This window comes from Trichechus manatus, unplaced genomic scaffold (genome assembly GCF_000243295.1).
Source record: "Trichechus manatus latirostris isolate Lorelei unplaced genomic scaffold, TriManLat1.0 scaffold00028, whole genome shotgun sequence".
In the NCBI taxonomy this organism is placed as follows: domain Eukaryota; kingdom Metazoa; phylum Chordata; class Mammalia; order Sirenia; family Trichechidae; genus Trichechus; species Trichechus manatus.
The window spans coordinates 6,965,685-6,985,332 of NW_004443964.1; the positions used below are offsets into that span (position 1 = coordinate 6,965,685).

The 19,648-nt window shown below is 42.3% G+C and overlaps 1 protein-coding gene across 2 annotated transcripts in view; it reads left to right on the forward strand.

Annotated features, from left to right (window-relative positions):
* The first annotated feature begins 2,085 nt into the window (after positions 1–2,085).
* GRB2 (growth factor receptor bound protein 2) overlaps positions 2,086–19,648 on the forward strand; it is an 84,043-nt gene continuing 66,480 nt past the window's right edge. Inside the window, exons 1-2 of one of the 2 annotated variants that reach the window (XM_004374153.2) lie at positions 2,086–2,264; positions 8,877–9,091. In XM_004374153.2, coding sequence (XP_004374210.1) covers positions 9,014–9,091 — 78 coding nt within the window. In that variant the 5' untranslated portion in view covers positions 2,086–2,264; positions 8,877–9,013. Of the gene's footprint in view, positions 2,265–3,270; positions 3,501–8,876; positions 9,092–19,648 lie in introns of those variants that run through there. The other variant, XR_002823704.1, reaches the window with a different exon arrangement.

A 19,648-nucleotide genomic window follows, 5' to 3' on the forward strand; every position in this document is an offset into this window, starting at 1 on the left:
GAACCCCCAAGACTATGGCCCCCGGATACCCTTCTAACTCAGAACTGAAGCCACTCCCGAAGTTCACCTTTCAGCCAAAGATTAGACAGGCCTATTAAACAAACAATAACCTACGCGAGGAACTTGCTTGTTAGATCAAACAACGAAGTATACGAGACCAAATGGTCAAAACCTGCCGGAAAGCAAAGATGAGAAGGCAGGGAGGGACAGGAAAACTGGAGGAATGGAAACGGGGAACCCTGGGTGGAAAGGGGGAGAGTGCTGACACATTGTGGGGATTGCAACCAATGTTATGAAACAATTCGTGTATAAATTTTTGAAAGAGAAACTAATTCGCTGTATAAACTTTCATCTAAAGCAGACATGCACAAAAAAACCTATAGAGCACAGTTCTACTCTGATACGCAGGGGGTCGTCATGAGTTAGAATGAACTCCATGGCAACTGATTAACTGGTTATGATATAGTCCTTCCCTTTCATTTCTATTTTTCTGGCCACCACTTTAGAAGAGAGTGTAATAGTGGGGGAAAAACATGTGTTTTGAAAAAAGAAGGGTTTCCTTGGGTAAGTTACTCTTTATGTCTCAGTTTCTGAGTTTGTAAAATGGAGATATTAACCACCTTGCCCAGAAACGGTGACTTTAGTACACACCAGGAGCTAAATAGATGGTCCTGTTGTTATTATCACCGCGTATCACACATCTCTTACTTAGAATCCGTCAGAGGTTGCACATCACTCAAACCTAAGCTGAGCATCTTGGCTGCTTTTTCATTACTCCTCCCCACAAATCCTGGGCTCTGACCAGTTTGAAATATTGGCTGGTCCATCATTCTTTCGTCTCTGCTTTCAAATTCCAGCTCAAACACACGTCCTCCCTGATTACTTCAGCACAAGCACTGTAATGGCTCCCTGCTCGGCAGTCCTACCCGTAGTTCATCAGTACTTGGGGCCAACGGCGTCGTCTTGCAGACTAGGCAACTCTTCTTTAGATTCTAAACTGCTAAAAGCAGAGGTTCTTTCTGGTTCATCTTGTACCCTGTATAGTGCATTGCCAGCAGTTGCTGATCAATAAGTATTTGGTGTAAGAACAATTCATCTTCCTTATTTCAATGGGCTTATTATCTCTATAGAATCAGATGTTTGGTTAATCTCATCTCTGTGCTGTTTTGTTGGCTTCCAGAGAGCACATTAACATTAGATGTGTTCTGTTCTGTCCTTTAACTGGAAAAAGCTTTTGGAACTGAAAAGAAAGGTTACTTCTCCAAGTCTCAGCTTCTGCCACTCCCCGGTACTCACCCCGCCTGCCTCCTGCAAGCATCGAACTACTTAGCATGGCCCTGAAGACGACATTTCTCTCTCACGCCTCTGTTCCGGTTGCCTGGGATGCCCTTATCTTAGCTTTTCTGTCTGGCGAACTCCTACTCATCCTTCAAGACTCAGCTCAAACGTCACATCACCTTCTCTGTGAAGGTTTTCTACGGTCGGCTGAATAGTGACCCCTCCTCCCATCCTTTCAGCCTTTTCTGCAATCCCCAAATAATTACAACAGTACTTATGGCATTGTTTGCTTACTTTTGTTCGACTCCTCTAAACTGTGGATTCCTTGAGGGCCAGGTTTTTGTTCGTCGTTGTATCTTCTATACCTAGCACATATTAGGCACACTATTCAAAGTGAACGAGTGCGTTAATTCACCCAACACTGCGGTTTGTATGGACCGAATTCTCAAACATTTCAAGGCCTGGTTCTGTTTGGAGATCTTCATACTGCAGGGAGGGTTTTTTTCTGCTTTGTTTTTTCGTTACCTCGGGTTGCTGGAAGGGAAAGGGAAAGTTATTACGGTGTGGCAAGAATTACACCTTTAGGTCTGAGGTGTAATTTACCCGCTCTGGCACCGAGCGGGTTACACCAGCCCGGGGGCGGAGCCATCCTGGTGCCACCTGCAGCGGGGCGGTCTGACGCGTGCGCCCTGACACGCAGCTAGTCTCCACTTGCGGAGGCCCGGCCTTGGAGGCGCGCTTGCGCTCTGGGCCTCTTCCGCCGGGGGGAGTCTCGCGGGGGCGGTGCGGGGCAGTTCTCGCGGGACCCCGAGGAGAAGCGGAAGCTAGGCGGCTCTGCTGCTTCGGCGACCCGGCGGCGGCGACGGCGGCTGTGGCGGTGACGGCGGCGGGAACAGGCGCTTCCCTCGGGGAGCAGCAGCGGGGTCAGCGGCCGCTCGCACCGCTCGGAGGGGCCGGCCGGGCCGGAGCGGAGTCGCTGCGCCACGGTGAGTTCGGGCGGCGGCGCTCGGCGCAGCTCCGGCGCTTCTTCCTCCCCGCTCGGCAGCGGGAGGCTGCACCGGGCCGGGCCCAGGAGTCGGGGCGAGCGACGAGCCCGCGACAGGGAGCCGAATCCCCGAGACTCCGACTCCACCATGCTTCCGCTTTTGGGGTGCTTCCTTTTTGGGCACTGTCCTCCCGCGGCTCTTGGCTGTGGGCAGAGCTGCGACCCCGGGGAAGGGACCGGGACTCCCTGGGTGACTCTTAGTTAAATCTCCTGCCTTCATCGTGAGGGTGTGCGCAGAAGGGGCCCGGGAGGAGCTGGAGAGGCCCCGGGTGTTAATTCTGTGAGTCAGTCTGACTTCGCCCCGGAGGCGGGGGATCGGGATCAGGCTGCAAGCGCAGGGATGCTCCTGCGACCTGCACGGCCACCACGTCACCATTTGTCGGTGTTTTTGGCCGGAATTTTGCAGGGGGATCCACCAACCCTGTCAGTACCGGGAGCTAGAGCGTTTGCTGCCGGAGCCAGTAAGAATGCCTTTTATTTCTATCGCTATCTTTTCGAGCGACTCTCTAAAAAATACGTGTCAAGAAAAATAAGCAGCAGTTGGTCGGCATGCTCCGAGGAAAGATTTCGGCGAGAGGGAAGTCCTGGTATTTGTCATTAGCAGCACTCTGCGTGTGTATAGCTGTAAGTCACCTGACTTACGGCTTGTTTAGAAAGTTATCTAAGGCTGACTTCAAATGCTGTAAAAATACAGTTTGCAGAGAAGCTGAAGTACACTGGAGGTCTCACTTTGGGTACTGTTGACTCAGAAAAGAGAGAGACACGCGAGAGAAATTAGCATTAGTCTATTTTGGCTTTCTTGTCCCTTTGATGTGCTTTTTCAGTTATTGCCTTCCCTTTGGCTACTTCTCGCCCTAAATGCTTACTTATGTAAGGCAAGTCATTTGCCTCCCCCCCCCTTTTTTTTTTCTATTTCACTTCCCCTTCCTCTTTACTGTCCTCTCTAGACACAATTTTTCTTTCAAAAGAGGTTTCTGCCGTTGGGTGCAGTTCGTTTTCTCCCTTATTTAAAGATCCCGTTTTCTTTCATGAAAAGATATCCTCTTTCTTGCTTTCATTCCTTTACTTGTAAGCTTCCACTGTGCTCCTTCAGTCAGCCAGAAGGGTTGCTAGAGAGCCGTGCAAGACTGGAGTTCTCCCCCTGGGAACTGGTAGGCTCAAAGGATTGAATTCATTAGTAAGTAATCGATACTGCCGCTAGGTCACAAGTGTGGTCTGCTTCTGTTACTTGTGTTTTCGCTTTTCCTTCAGTTTAAGATCATGTTTTTGTGCCTGCTTAGGCTTTTCTTCCCGTGTGTCTTTTATACTTGTAAGAAAGATTGGGTCCATTTGGGGCTTAGATGACTTCTTTTTGACTTTTAGTGAGGGTGGTTAATGTTAAAAAATGCAAACCGGTTATAAGTCTGTATCACAGTAGAATTAAGATAATATGAAAAATGTATGGGAGTAGAACTTATTTTATTCAGACCACTGATGAATCAAAGTGAACCCACTGTAATTGTCGTCGTTAGTAGCCGTCCAGTCGGTTCTGACTCATAGTGAAGCGCTGCGGCTCCTGCACCATTCTCACAGTCTTTGCTGTGTTTGAGCCCATTGTTGCAGCCGCTGTGTCGTATAAAAACCAGAAAACCAAACCCATTGCTGTCGAGCCGATTCCAACTCATAGCGACCCTATAGGACAGAGTAGAACTGCCCTGTGGGGCTTCTAAGGAGCAGCTGGTGGACTCGAGCTGCCTACCTTTTAGTTGGCAGCCATAGCTCTTCACCACTGTGCCGCCGGTGTGCTTATTTATTATCAGGCTCCTTTCTCTCCGTCTGTTATAATCAGTCTTTGTTTTGACAAAGAAATAACTTAATTTGTTCTGTTGCCCCTTTTGGTGTTAATAATTTTCTGAATCCCGAGGTAAAAAAAAGACGTTAATGTTTGTAATCAGCCTCTTTTGATGCTAAAATCAAGCATTTAAATGGTTGAGACAGTTTACTTCCTCAGCAAGTGTATTCAGGTTTGGGAGGATTACTCTTTTTATTTTTGAATGCTATTAGTTTGGTTTATTGTTATTTTTGAATGCTATTAGTTTGGTTTATTGTTATTTTTGAATGCTATTAGTGATACTTTTCAGTATTTCTTGTTACCATGTTGGCTGTTGTGCAGCAAGAGCATTCTAATTGTTAGGTAAGGGAGAAGAGTGCTGTGTTTTGGAGAAATGGAGTACTACAGAATGGAGAGCCACCTTGCTCTCCTTAGAGAAGTGAAGTTCCCTTACTCCAGACGCACTCTCCAGCACTGTTGAATGACCGTTGAGGTTCGTTTTTTTTTTTAAATTGGTCAAATTTGCTTTTTTCCCCCAGTGGTGCCAGTTGAATATGCATTATTTTCACTTTATGCAAGAACATTCTAGTATACTATCAGGAATGCAAACTTTAACATTTGGTTAAGGCCCTGTTTTGTAGTGTAGCAGTGATTCTTAAAATTTAGTATGCCTAAGAATCACCTGGGGATCTTATTTAAAATCAGGTTTGGGGCCTAAGGCCACTATATTGTAGAACTCCAGGGGGCACCCCACCGTAAATCAGTCTGTGAATGGGGTCATTTTGATGCAGATGGTCCAAGGACCAAAACTGTTAGGATGCAGCCCTAAACTAATGAGAACTGAAGAGTGAGCTAAAGTTACTCCACTTAATTTACATTTCTTATATATACATGTACAGTATATAATCTCTTATTCTGTTAGAATTCTAATAAGTGACCATAGATGTGATTAGTTTTTATGTATATGAATATTTGAGCATTGTTAGGACTGTGATGTGGAGCAGTTTAATTTTAAAGTTTATACTTAGTAAAATCCCCTTGCGGTTTAGTTGATTCCGACTCATAGCAACCCTACTTAATAGGGCTGTTAATTTGCCTGTCAGAGGGTTCCTCTGTGTCCCTCTGTAGATGGAAGATCTAGATTTACGGTTAGGCCACGTGGACTGCTATTTGAGAAGGGCCTGATCATGCTCATTAACATCTCTTGAGCACTTATTATGCCAGAGACTGTGCTAAGCATGCTTTATCTCTTTTAATGGTCAAAATGACCTTATAAGGTAGATGCTGAAAATACTGAGGATTAGAGAATCTTAAACTGTTGCTCCAGTGTCACCCACCCAGTTATTAAGTGGTAAAGCTACAATTGAATCCAGATCTAACACCAGAGTATCAGTAAGCCTTTGGGTTTTTGTTCTTTCTGACTAGAAAGTAGAATTACTTATTGTAAAAACACTGAAAATACAGTTGAGGTGTATAATGCAGAGTGTAAAAGTATTCTGTGGTCTGACTCCCAGAGATAACCATTGTTAACCTTCAGGACTTTTTTAGTGCAAACTGGTATATATTATTTTACTTTACAGAAATGGGATACAGTGTATTTTTCTGCAGGTTTTTTTTTTTTTTTTGAGCTCTTATGGCACAGTGGTTGAAAGCTACGGCTGCTAACCAATAGGTTGGCAGTTCAAATTCACCAGCCGCTCCTTGGAAACCCTATGGGGGCATTTCTACCGTCTTCTATAAGGTCGATATGAGCCTTGATGGCAGTGGGTTTTAATATATTTTGGTACTTACATAGAAGGATATTCCAAAGGTACACTTAGGAATATTGATCAGGTACATGTGTATTCTGTACATTGTGTTTGTGATTTTTTTTAATTGTGGTAAATATATAGATAACAAAACATTTGCCATTTCAACCATCTTCACATGCACAGTAAGTAAAGTGACTTTAAATACGTCCATCATGTTCAGCCTGCACATTGTGTTTTGTGTCACTGGTTCAGTGAAGTAAACCCTGGAAATGGAATTGCTTGATCAAGGGTATGCATTTAAAAATTGTCAGTAGGTATTACCAAATTACTCTCCAGAAGATTGAACTAATTAATTCCCTCCTAGAACGTGCACTCTGTGATGGTTTTATTATTATAACTCAGTACCAAGCAGACTGTCTGGCATATAATAGCTGCTCAAATATATGTTGAGTGAACAAACATTGGTAGGGTAATTTTTATTTGGCACTGCCACAGAAGAATTGATTGTGCTTGGTTTTCATTTTCTGCCAAACTGTATTTCACAAAGCAACAGTTGCTCAAAACACAAATTTCAAGAGTATTCATATGTTTAAGCTTTTTCTAAGAAACCTGTGGTAGACAAGTTGGGTAGCAGCAGAAAAACTTCAGTTAATAATGTTGAAACTGGTTTTGTGTGTGTGTGTGTGTGTGTGTGCGCGCGCGCGCGCGCGCGTGTGCCATGGCTGTTCAGTTACAAAGCAGTTGTGTTAAATCTTGAGTGACACAAGTTTATGCCCTGTTATGTTTTGGGTTTCTGTCCGCTTTCTATGTTTCAAAAATGAAACTCCTAATTTTTCCAGATTTGTTCAATTCTTCAGCTTCCCATCACTGATACATAGTCTTAACAATCAGACCTGAAGACCCATTAAAATGAATAGGAGGATATTATTGATAAGCATAGAACAGATTTTGGAGCATTTGTAAAAAATAAAAAATAGCCACATTGGAAACTAGGCAACTAAAAAAAAGAAAAGCAGTCATTAATGCTGGAAAAACTTGGAGGGTTGTACAAAAAAAGGAAGATTGGTTGTAGTTCATTATTTAAATCATCAATGAACAGTATATCATAATGTAATACTACTGATTAAGCCCAAATATGTGACATTACTGAGATAAGGCGAGGGAGGGAATTGGCAGGGGTGAAACGGCTAAGTCCTTGTCTTCTAGGTAATAGATAACAGCTGGAATATGGTAAGAACCAGCAATAGAAGCATCTTATTTAGAAATACTGGAAGTAAATACAAAAAGAAAGCTAAAAAGAATTGAGAGTGTTGGCTTAGGGCAGTGCTCTTTTGGTACTCTGACTCTTAAAATGTTGTACATGGGTTAGTTTGGTAAAAATGAAGTAACTGGCGAGTATAGGTAAAGAGCATTTAAGGACACACAAAAATAAATACTCTGAGGCTAATCTTTGTGTTTTTTGGTATTTGCTAGAACTCTTCCTTTCCTTACCTCTGTTACAGAGCCTCAGGGAGAGCCTAGTATGGCCTGATGGAATAAACATTGGTTTGGTTTATTACTTCCCTGCAGCAGAATGTTTGGCTTTCATAATCTGACTGAAGGACCTTTCATTACCAGGTGATTTCTTTCCTCAGTCATACTCATCTCTGTCTCGTCTCAATATTCCCAGCTGCGTTGCTGCTTAGTTCACTTGCAGCTGTGCTTGATTAATGCCCCGATTGTTAACTTTAGAACAAAAGACTAATAATCACTCGTGCCCCTCAAACGTGCTCTTTGCTAGGTGGTAATTATCCAAGAGAGGTGTCACTGTAAATATCTGTCCCCATTCTGCCAGTGTTGTTCGCTGCTTTTGTTTAGCATGCGTGAAGACAGTGCCTGAGCAAATGAGGAGGCTGTTTTTCTTGAGTTATGCAGAGGCCAAGGTTGTGCCCCATCTTTGTGGTCACAGACGCCTTACTACAGCAGCGATTGTCGCATTGCCCACAGTTCACCATCACCTGAGACACTCCCTGATGGTCTTTACAGAATCTTCTGCAAAATGCACTTAGGATCAGCTTAGTGAACCTCTTGCTCTGAGAAAAAAAGCACTGTCAGAGTAACTGAGACTTCTGTTTGACCTTCTGCCGCCGCCTGCACGTCGCCAGACGGGATCCTTGGCAACTCAGATTCTGAAAAGGGATTCCTTTTGAGTATAAGTTAGGACTTGGGCTTTGCTCCTTAGGCTAGTTAGAAATAATGTGGCTATTTCTGGAATGCTGAACTTTGGTCATCTATTTCAAGGACTGGTGGGGACCCCAAGAGTGTCTTGTGTTCAGGGCACAGGGAGCCTTATAGCAGAGCGAGCTCCACCAGCAGGAAGCCCCGGTGACTTGAGCTTGCTGATCATGGTTTTAAGTGGAAGCTGGAGAGCCGCCTGTGCCCATGATAGTAAATGGAATGAAAAAGGAGTTTCTAGGTCTGCTTTCTCCGCTTTCCTGGGAGCCGACCAAGGTTTAGTTTGTAAGAGTAAAGCAGCTCAAGACCAAAGCCTGCGTTGCTTGCTCTTGATTGTGCAGTAGGGACCCAGCATTCTCGGAAAACCAGAAACGCTTGGGGTGGGGGGAGGGTGGTAGGGAGCTAGGCCTATTTAACTGAGGCCGGGGTTCCATACCCCGGAGGAGGCACGGATCAGAGTGCAGGGGCAAGGGAGGAAAGGCGGAGACTGCCCGGGACCACTGCCGGTCTGTGCACCGCGCACACCCAGCGGGAAGGAAGAGGAAGTGTGCGCTGTAAGCGCTCAGGCGGCCGCAGCCATTGGCTGCCGGGCCTGTCAGTCGCCTGGGGGCTGAGGCTGGAAAGAGGAAGAAGGCAATCTGGGCTTCTGCCTGGAAGCGAGGGAGGAGGCCGAGCCCGGCGAGCCAGGGGGCGTGGGGGCTGGGACAGCGGCTGATCGGCAGGGCGGGGCTGCCTTCGATCCCGGCCACTTCTCTTAATGGTCCCTCTTCTGCTTCAGGGTGGCATTGTGTGTCCCAGAGTGCAGGAGCGCGTCCTAAAAGAGAGGCGAGGCGGAGCCCCAAGCGCTGGGTTGCTTCAGCTGGGAAGACTCCCTTCCCCCTGCTTCAGGCTGCTGAGCTCTGAGCACCGCTCAGAATGGAAGCCATCGCCAAATATGACTTCAAAGCTACTGCAGACGACGAGCTGAGCTTCAAAAGGGGGGACATCCTCAAGGTAAGTGCTGATGGCGAGCTCCGTGCAGAACTGGCCTCCCCTGTACTCACCTCCCGTCTCTGCCCTGGTAACACACAAAGAAACCAGCTCCTCCTCCTCTCACCCCACACCTTAACATTTACCGTCATGTTGGATCTGGATAGCTAGGGAGAAATGCTGAGGGGAATATGAAACATTACTCAGAGAGTTGGTGTGGTGTGTGGTCTTTAACTGCCTTTGTGTGGCTGCCTCGAGTATTTCTATTTACTTGTTGATATTGTGATATTGCAAGTAAAGTCTAATATGATCGTGGTAAGGAAGTACATCCCTAGATGAATTTACTTCCCAGAGTGTTATAAAAGTTAGAGGGGGTTTTTGTTTAAAAGACTTAATCTTGAAGTATTTATGTAAACGCATTCAATTAGTGTTTTACATAGCCCAAAGATTTTTGCATCCTAGAATGTAATCCTGGTAGTTTAGAAATTAATTTCCCTGAGTTTAGAGAGGTAGTTAGAAGTATATACCAGAAGTCATTAAAGAACCTCCAAACCCACTACCATCAAGTTGATTCCGACTCATAATGACCCTGTAGGGCAGAGTAGGGCTGCCCCATAGGGTTTCCAAGGGGCGCCTGGTAGATTCGAACTGCTGACCTTTTGGTTAGCAGCCGTAGCTCTTAACCACTGCGCCACCAGAGCTTCCTTAAAGAACTTCAGTGTATTTGTGTTCTTGGTGAAAAAGCTAATGGAGTTCTAAATAATAAGGCTCAACTTGCTGTTGTACAAATCGAATTTCAATTTTCTTAAACTTGAGAAGCAGTTACCACACATTAAACTCTAATTGCAGAAAAGAAACCTGCTGACAGTTTAAAAATAAGTTTCTTTACAGTTTGCAGCTCATTTTAATTCCCACTGTTTGCACAAGGGTTTGCTCTTCCTCTGGCATATGTTAATTACATTGTTTACCCAATTGACGGAAGCAGTTTGCCCTTTTGGATATGCAATTTATTTTTTATGAAGGTGGGTATTATCAGTGTGTCGACTTTTTTTTTATTATTCTATTTTTGGTAAAAAATATGCACATCAAAACATGCTCCCATTTAACACTTTCTGCACATACTCTTCAGGGATGTTGGTGACATTCTTCACATTGTGTCAACATTCTTGATATTTCTGCTGTAGTTGTTTCGCCTCCATTATTTTAGACTCACTACCCCTTAAACTCCTCATCTGCACTTTAGATTTACTGTTGTCCCTTTGGTCTCGTATAGATACTTTTTTAAAAGACCACGATATTTAAGGGTGACGTTCTTTACTTTTTGAACTAAATTTTTTTGTTTGTTTAAAGATGACTTACGGGGATAGTTTCGGGTCAAGGTTCCAAGGAGGTCCGCGGGCAGTGTGTCAGCTTTAAATGAGGAAGACTCAAGTTTCATGTTTAAATGTTTTCTGTGTCTCGAGTTTGGACCTTTTTTTCCCTCTGTCTGATTATTATTAGGACTTTGCCATCCATTTGTTTGCCCTGAATAAAATTCTCAGAATTTTATAAAGAGGAAAATGAAAATGTAAAAATATGGTCCTTTCTAAAAGAACTTGTCTTTTTTTCTTTTTTTAAAGTTATACTGACGTACTGATAGTTACCATTTTGCTCTCATTGGCCAAGAAGAAGAGTTCTACTCTGAGCTTGCCTGCAAGTAGTTTCTTAATGTTAGAAATGTAGATTGCACTTCGTAGGTGACACTGAAAAGCCCTTTAAGGGGAAGAAAACTCTGTGTGTGTGTGTGTGTGTGTCTGTGTGTGCCCGTGCGCACACACGCTTTTGAAAGTTATTTGTATGACACAAAACTCTTTCGAGGGTATTCTCAAAGTCATCACTGAATTGTCAGAAAGAGGACAGGCCAGCTATGGCTTTTAGAATGACACAGATCTTTTCTTTTCTTAGAGAGCTAGAAATCAGAGTAAATGTAACTCCAGACTGCTAAACTACCCTGTATCATTCGTGTACAAAGGAGATAATTTGATGTTTTCGTAGGCGATTACTGATTTCAGCAGATAACCTGCTCGTGATATCATAATCAGATTGGCTACTCAAGTACCCACATTTGTGTCCTGTACAAAAACTCTTGGGGCTGAGTTTTGTTTAACACAAACTTAAATTTCTCCATTAAGCTTACTCTAGAACTTGAATCTGGAAAGCTAGCAGTTCATGTTTTTCTCTAAGTCTAAATATGTTGCTTATTTTGAACTGAAGCAACAAATTAGAACAAAACCAGGGATGTGAGCTAAGAATTTTTAAACAAGAACTTTCCCTAATTGCTGTCACTGAAGCCTGTCATAGATGGTGAGAATTTTCTAAGATCTCCAATTTAAATTTCTCAATTCCTGAACAAGCGTAAAACCCTGCTCTTCCATCCTGTAATTAGGGAAGATGATTCTCTAACATTCCTTCAATAGCACAGATTTTTCAGAAGCTTGTATGGTGGAGGAGAAAGTGAATCAGAGTGCCCACCTTTACTTTCACATTTTCTTTGGGGAGAGAGAAGAATACATATATTTGGTTCTTTCCAATTTAGTAGATGACTGGGGCATGAAGTCATAATGCCATTATTGCTTTTGAACAGTGGCCATGAGCTGTTTGTTAGTAATCTTGTGGCTTCACTCCAAAAAAAAAAAGGGAATGACGATAGATACAGTAGTTGCCCTTTGTCTCCTGTGAAACAGCTGAGTGAAGAGGAGACATTGCTTTAAGAGCTGTTAGTGAAAAAGCAGAGTCTTCCTCATTTGATTCTTCAAGGAGTAACTGGCTTCATTTGAGTGGCTTTGATTTGATTTGATAACTCTTTTGAGCCAAAACATGTTTAGAAGTGACTGGAATAGCAGCTGGTTTAACTTGGTTGGACTAGGGGTATATTTGCCTTCTCTTGATAAAGAGGACACGTGCATGGGTATTGAATAAATTTTATTTGAAGATAGTGAGATAGAGAGGGTCTCAGCCTTGTACTCTGACCTAGAATTCAGGAGGGTTACACTACCTCAGTGTTCCTGGTAAACTCCTGGTTAATGTTGACCCCTGTCCGCCAGCAGGCCACCTCTTTACTTCTGTCTACACGTGCACCTGCACCACCCTGAGAAAAGAGAGGAAAATAAAAATGTTTTACCAGAAGCCTAAAATAGAGTGCTTCGTTATGTACCTGTCTTTGTTACTCTCCCTCTTATGAAAGCTTGGTTTTTTCTTGCTTAGGAGTGGCACACTGGGGCAGAAAAATGGAAGGAATTGCTCTTCTGTTGCAGGTTTTAGGTTTTACATGGCTGGAATGAACCTAAATTTCGCCACCACTATAGGGCAGGCTTGAAATAACCCGAGCCCTGGTGGCATAGTGGTTAAGAGCTTGGCTGCTAACCAAAAAGTAGGCGGTTTGAATCCACCAGCCACTTCTTGGGGCAGGTCTACTCTGTCCTGTAGGATTACTATGAGTCGCAGCCAACTCAGCGGCAGTGGGTTTGGTTTTTGGTGGCTTTGAGATAACCCCAGGGATTCTCTGTAATGAACTGCTTGACCTTTTGGTTAGCAGGCAAGTGTTTTGACCACTGTGCCACCAGGGCTTTCCATTAAATAAGACTCCCAGTAATCTACCCTTGAGCACCTAAGACTTGCACCTGCCATTTAGAAGCTGATGTACACTAACTTCAGACAGTGCAGTGCAGGAATGAATAGATCATTTTGAGTGCTCAAACCTGTGTTCATTCCATTCTTACTTTCTGTCAAGGCAGACCTCCATCTCCAGAAGAGAGCCAGTTTCCTACTTAGCAGTAGGTCTAGAGTTCACATTCTGCTGCATTCTGTCTCACTGCTGCCTGGTCTGTTTCAGTCCTTCATATTTACTGAGCACCTTCTTGAACCAAGTCCTGGGGGCTGGGGAAGAAATATGAGATGTACTTTCTCCCTTCAGGAACCCTAAAATCAAAAAAGCGGTGAAACAGCATGAAGTAGTATATAAAATTAGAGGATTTGTAGAACAGGAAAAGACCTTTTAAAAATCTCTTGATCTAGAGTTTTACTGTTTTACGGATGAGGAAATGGTGGCCCCAAGAGGCTCAGTGATGTATCCAAGCTCACACAACCGTTAATAGTAGTGAGCTGGTGTTGATGGAATGCTAACGTTGTGTTACACACTGTAATTGCTACAGTAATTAAGGAAAGGAAGAGATTGCTATGAGCTGACATCAGAGAAAGCTATGTGTGTGTGACTTGAACACATTGGTGTGACTTGAGCAGGACTTTGTGAGATGCGTAGGACAGGGCTAGGTGGGGAGAAGGGAGGACATCTCGAAGGGTGGGGAAAATTGTGCTTGTGATTGAGATAGAAATGTTAGAATAAGGTTATAAGCTGGGGCATGGTGGAAACCAAGGTCAAATCGTGAGTCAGATAAGAAAAACCCAGGAGGAGTGAAGGAGGGTTTGAAGCTGTTGATGAAAGTGTTAAGTATATATAGTGGATTGGGAGGAGGCAGCCTGGAGGTGGAGCCCAGAAGGTTGAAGTAGTCAGGTTGTGGGTTTGAGAGATGCTGAAAGGAAAAATAATAGGATTTTTGCCTATCTGCTCAAGGCACTTGGATACGTCTTCTATGTAACCGAGAAAAGAATGCCTACTGATTGGCTGGTTACAGTTTTCTAACAGCTTTTTAAGTCCTGAATTTCAGCGCACGAGTTACATTTTGAGTGTTTGAATTATCAGACAAAAAATAAGAGATTGAAGTGGAGTCCCCCCCACACACACACTTTTTAATTTATTTTTTAATTATGCTTTAGGTGAAAGTTTACAGAGCAAATTAGTTTCTCATTAAGCAGTTAATACATATATTGTTTGGTGACATTGGTTGCCAACCCCACGACATGTCAACACTCTCCCCTTCTCAACCTTGGATTCACCATTTCCATTCGTCTAGCTTCCCTGTCCGCTCCTGCCTTCTTGTACTTGCCCCTGGGCTGGCGTGCCCATTTAATCTCATAGACACGGCTGAACTACATATTTGTTTTATAGGCCTGTCTAATCTTTGGCTGAAGGGTGACCCACAATAGTGACTTCAGTACTGGGGGCCATATTCTCAGTTTCCCCAATCTCTGTCATACCAGTAAATCTAGTCTTTTTTTTTTTTTTTTACAAAAAATTTTAATTTTATTACATAAATCATTATCACATTGTGAATTTTACCTTTTTTTAAATTGTGCTTTAGATGAAGGTTTATAGAGGGAATTAGTTTCTCATTAAACAATTAATACACATACTGTTCTGTGACATTGGTTGCCAACCCCGCTTCAACCACTATTTTGAAGTCCTGATTGTGAAGCATTCCTTTGCCTATTAAAGAATTCTTACCAGTCCTTTTTTTAAAAAAATTTATTTTGTTGTTGTTGAGAATATGCACAGCAAAACATACACCAACAGTTTCTACATGTATGATTCAGTGACGTTGATTACATTCTTCAAGTTGTGCAACCATTTTCACCCTCCTTCTCTGAGTTGGTCCTCCACCATTAACATAGACTCACTGTCCCCTAAGGTTCCTATCTGATCTTTCAAGTTGCTGTTGTCAGTTTGATCCTGTATAGATAGTTCTTAAAACAGCATAATGCTCAAGGCAGACATTCTTTAGTAGTTAAGCTAAACTATTGTTTGATTTTAAGAAGACTTCAGGGGATATTTTTGGTTTAAGATTTAAAGATTATCTCAGGGCAATAATTGCAGGGGTTCGTGTAGCCTCCATGGCTCCAGAAAGTTTGGAGTCCCTGAGAGTTTGAAATTCTGTTCTGCATTTTCCCTCTTTTGATTATGATTCTTCTATAAAATCTTTGTAATTCTTAGCAATCTTGTTAATTAAACCCAACTGTTGCATTTAGTCTTTAAGAATGACAGCATTTTTTTGTTTGAGTTCTCTTACAGCAAATAATTCGTGTGCCTTTCAGTATATTTATTTTTCCTCCTGTCAGCTGAATGGACTACTTCCAAGTAGGTGCTGAGAATGAACTTTCAGTTCCTGTGCAAGACTTTTTGTGGGACTGGTTGAAGACCAGTTATCCCTCTGTTTGGAGAAAGAAATGAGCAGGGAAATTACTCACCCTCCATATCCCTTTGAGGTCTTTCAAGTTTCAAGACATTATGATTAAAGTTACCATTGAATGTGAAGCATAAACTGTATGCCATTAAGTTATACAGTATTCCTCATCTTGCCAGCACTGACAAGTTGGTGTTATTTGCCCCATTTTATGGGTACAGAAACAGGCTCAGAGAGGTTAAGTAACTTGCTCAGGTTCACACAGCTCTGTCCGGTGCCGTCGAGTCGATCCCGACTTATAGCAACCCTGTAGCACAGAAACCTGTAGGGTTTCCAAGGAGCAACTGGTAGATTCGAACTGCCTAACTTTTGGTTAGCAGCTGAGTTCTTAACAACTGCGCCACCAAGGCTCCCACATAGCTCTAGTAAGTGGTAAAGCTGGGATTTGATCTTCAATCTGGCTGTGGTTTTCCCTCTACAATACGTTATGTCCCTGTTCACTGTCAGGAATGACTGAGCCAGAAACCTGGAATAGAAATAGACCTGCTGTGCTTACCTGCCGGGGCAGGGGCAGATATCTGTGGCACTTTTGCTGGGCGACTTCCATCCTGTCTAAAGTAAATTGACTTCAGTAGTGAAAGAAATGCAGCTAAAAACGAGGTCAGTTGACAAGCGATCATATAACTAACGTATCAAGTGCTTAGTGTATCCTTGCACTAAGCCAGGTAGTTCTCTTAGCAACAACAGTCCCGTAAGGGCAGCCACACTGTCCCCATTTTACTGATCAGAAATCTGAGATTTAGGCTAAATAACTTGTCCGAGTTCACACTTCTGAGTAAGTGACTGAGTCAGGAATCACAGGATTCTGTTTTAGTCCAGATTGCATCTTAACCACTACTCTGCAAGGCCTCTCCATACACAAATGAAGTCAAACCAGAGAGAGAGCCTCTTGATGGGAAGTTGCGTCTGTTTCTATTTGCTTATTATATGCACATGATTGGTTCCCCAAACAGTAACAGTTAGCTCTAGGTGACTGGATTTCAGGTGGTTTTTGCTTTTTTGTGTACTCTTCCTGTATTGCTTGAATTTAAAAGAGCATGTATCTGTTTTATAAAGACAATACAGTTATATTCAAATAGTAAGTAGTTAATGTTTTGCATCTAGTTTACCTTGAAGGATATTCCAGGAAGTTAAACTGCTCTGTTCCGGGCCTTGGTTTGTTTTTTAATGGCTGAGGTTTAACTTGCTTTTAAATTCTTTAGGTTAAAGTTTACTGTGGCCACTCTCAGTGTCATGAAACTTGGTTGTTGCTGTTGCTGTTGGGTCGGTTTTGACTTGGACTGACCCCATGAGACAGAGTGGAACTGCCCCATAGGGTTTCTTGGTTGTAATCTTTATGGGAGCAGATCGCCAGGTCTTTCTTCTGCAGAGCCGCTGGGTGAGTTTGAACTGCCAACCTTTTGGTTAGCAGCTGAGCACTTAACCATTGCACCACCAGAGCTCCTTATGAAACTTTGAGGCCTTTCCAAAAGTGACCCAGAATGACTTGGTCCTTTTGGCAGGTATTCCTTCAGTTTTACCTCTTTGTGGATGTGGAATGAAAGATGAAAGACATCTGTTAAGATATCATTGTGGTAAAGAACTTGGGCTCCAGGCTAGGCCACCTGCTTTGAACCCTAGCCCAGCTACTTACTGACAATGTCGTTTTAGACCGTGTATTTAACTGCTTTGTGCTTTAGTTGCCCCATCTGTGAAATGGGAATGATAGCACCTACCTTCCTCATCTGAGCACCCCCATCTCCAACCTTGAGGTCCCCAAAAAGGCTCCTTTGTCCCTTCTTAGGAGTCCCTGAGTGGTACACACATGGTTAATGTGCTCAGGTGCTAATGGGAAGGTTAGAAATTCAAGTGTACCCAGAGGCACCTTGGAAGAAGCCTGGTGATGTGCTTCAGAAAAAAGTCAGTCATCGGAAACACTATGGAGCACAGTTCTACTCTGACTCACATGGGATCACCATGAGTCAGGGTCGACTCGATGGCAGCTGGTTTTCCTGGGGTCATAGTAAGGATGAAAAGAGCTGATGTGGTAGTGTGCTTAAAGCAGTGACTAGTGTAAAGGAAACAGTAGCTAGCTGTGGTTAGTTTTCTTAGTGTTATTCAGACACACAATTTTAGATGAGAGGATGTCAGCCCAACCCTAGCTCAGTTGATTGTCAAGTCACATGACTACATATAAAACCGGTGCTTGTCCTGATACTACCTCAGACTGAGAGCTGTTCAGAACCTATCCCACAGCTCAGCTGAAAGCACAGTATCAAAGGGGGATTGTCTGAAAGCAAGTCGTTTCTCTGTTAAAAGTTTTCAGTCTCTCAGGATTAAACCTGAAATCAAAGAGGTTGGTACCTGCACTGCATCATGTTAGGGGCTCTAATTTGTAGATTTCTTCGGGTGAAGAGAGCTTTGAGATTTATGGCTCACTTTAAGAGATGTTAGGAGAAGCCCTAGGAAAAACTCATTGTTGTATTTGCTGTAAGGGTATTTAGGACTCTTTCATTATCTGTCATACCCTCAGTGGAGAGAACGTTCTCTCTGGAACTCTCTGGTCTCAATACTGAGAAGAGATGTGTTTTCCCCCAAACCTTTTTAAATCTTAGAGATGCTATAAATAAAGCTTTAATATATTTCTTCTTTACCGTCTCTACCTTGTGGGAGAGCTTAGAGCCGCCTTTGGGCCCATTTCTAGCAGCTGTTCTCATATTTTCTATCCTAGCATTTTTATCAAAACAGGTACCAGTCATTGGCAGTAAAATATTGAAAGTTTTTTCCTTGCTTTAACAATGGCTTTTATTGTCAACTAATGTGTTTATTCTTTAGTTTAACGGTGGACTTTTAAAATCTAGATTTACAAAAAGGCAAAAGCCTCTGGTAACATTTTGCTTGGTTTCTAAAAATTACAGAAAGCATCGGTTTAGTTATAAAGTGAGAGGAAATGTATTTTGGACCTTGAAACTGTAGGATTCACAGAGAATAAAAAAGGTAGTATGTTTTCAGTCAGAATATTGATCATTTTGTGTCTTCTTGGAGTCATTATTTCATAAATCTTGATTTTTATAGATAAACGTAAGTTGAAAAGGAGTACTCGGGGAGAATATATTTAGATCATTTTTTTGGCAATATTTTGATGTCACTTTAACATTTTACTTTAATGCATTAATAGAAATAAGAGATAGGAAACTCAAAACCCTGCATAGACCCCCACTCTTATATTTTTAATATTTCAGAACTCTTCTAGGCTTTATCATTATGTGCACATTTTTATAATGCTGTAATTGTAGTGGCCTTAAAATACATCTGTTAACATTTTCCCGTATTAGCCTTACTAATTATTTTTATCGTTGTATAATACATGAAGTTAATGTTCTATAATTGACTTAACTATTTCTCTATTGCTGGATATTTAGCTTGTTTCTACTACTAATTTAGTTCTTAATCTCAAAGGAAGCTTTTGCTATATATTGCCCTGTTGTCCAAAAGGGCTGAACAACTTGAGATAAAGTTAAATGAGAGCAGTCCCTTATCCCTGCCCAAAATGCATAATAATAACACAGCCAGTGTTTGCTTCTTCCTCTAGTCTGCTTTAACATAGATCATTATTTCACAGTTTGACAGTGTTTTATAGGAGAGCAGTAATTAGGTTTGGGAACTGATGAAACATCTTTACTCAGCCTGTAAGGTGCTTGAAGGCAGTAAGTACATAGCTCTTCTGAGGCACATTTTATTTTGTTCTTTTCTTTCAGGTGATTTATTTGCTTTTATATCTGTGTCAGGTGAAATTAATAATTTTGACAGCTGAGAAATTTGGCGTGTATTCATAGACATAGTTTTAATTCAGTCTTACATCTTTGGACTAAATGACTTTTCTAGAGGGGGATCATCCATCCTAACTCATGTTTGGAGCAAGATGAGAAGACAGACAAACCAAGCTTTGTTTAGTTTTCTGCTGCAGATGTTTAGCTTTAAAAGCCAGAAGGCTGCAGAGAGCATTTGAGAAAAGGTAGTGACTTGTTGAAACATCCTCACTCCCATGTGCTGCCATAGAAGGAGGAAAAAAAACCAAAAAACTGTCATGCTATTAACAGTTGGTTCTCTCTAGTTATTGGGATTATGAAGAACTTCCACTTTCTATAGCATGCATTTGTATACTGGAATGCTTTACAAGCATCTATTATATAACCAGAAAACAGTAAAAATACATTATTCTAAAAACAAAAACACTACAGTAGCTTTCCTGATGTCAGTTTACAAGTCAAGAAACGTTGTAGGGCCAATTTTACTCCTTAACAAAGGGGAAAAAAATGACTTCATGGGACATACTTGTTTTATTTAAGACTTCTGTTGCAGGAAGTACAAGCATCCTCCAAACTGTTTAGGGCTATTACATAGACTTGATGTAGATGTATGCTAGTAAACTAGAAACACAGTCAGCCCTTTTCTTTATGAATAAACAGATTGGCCCCAAAACTGA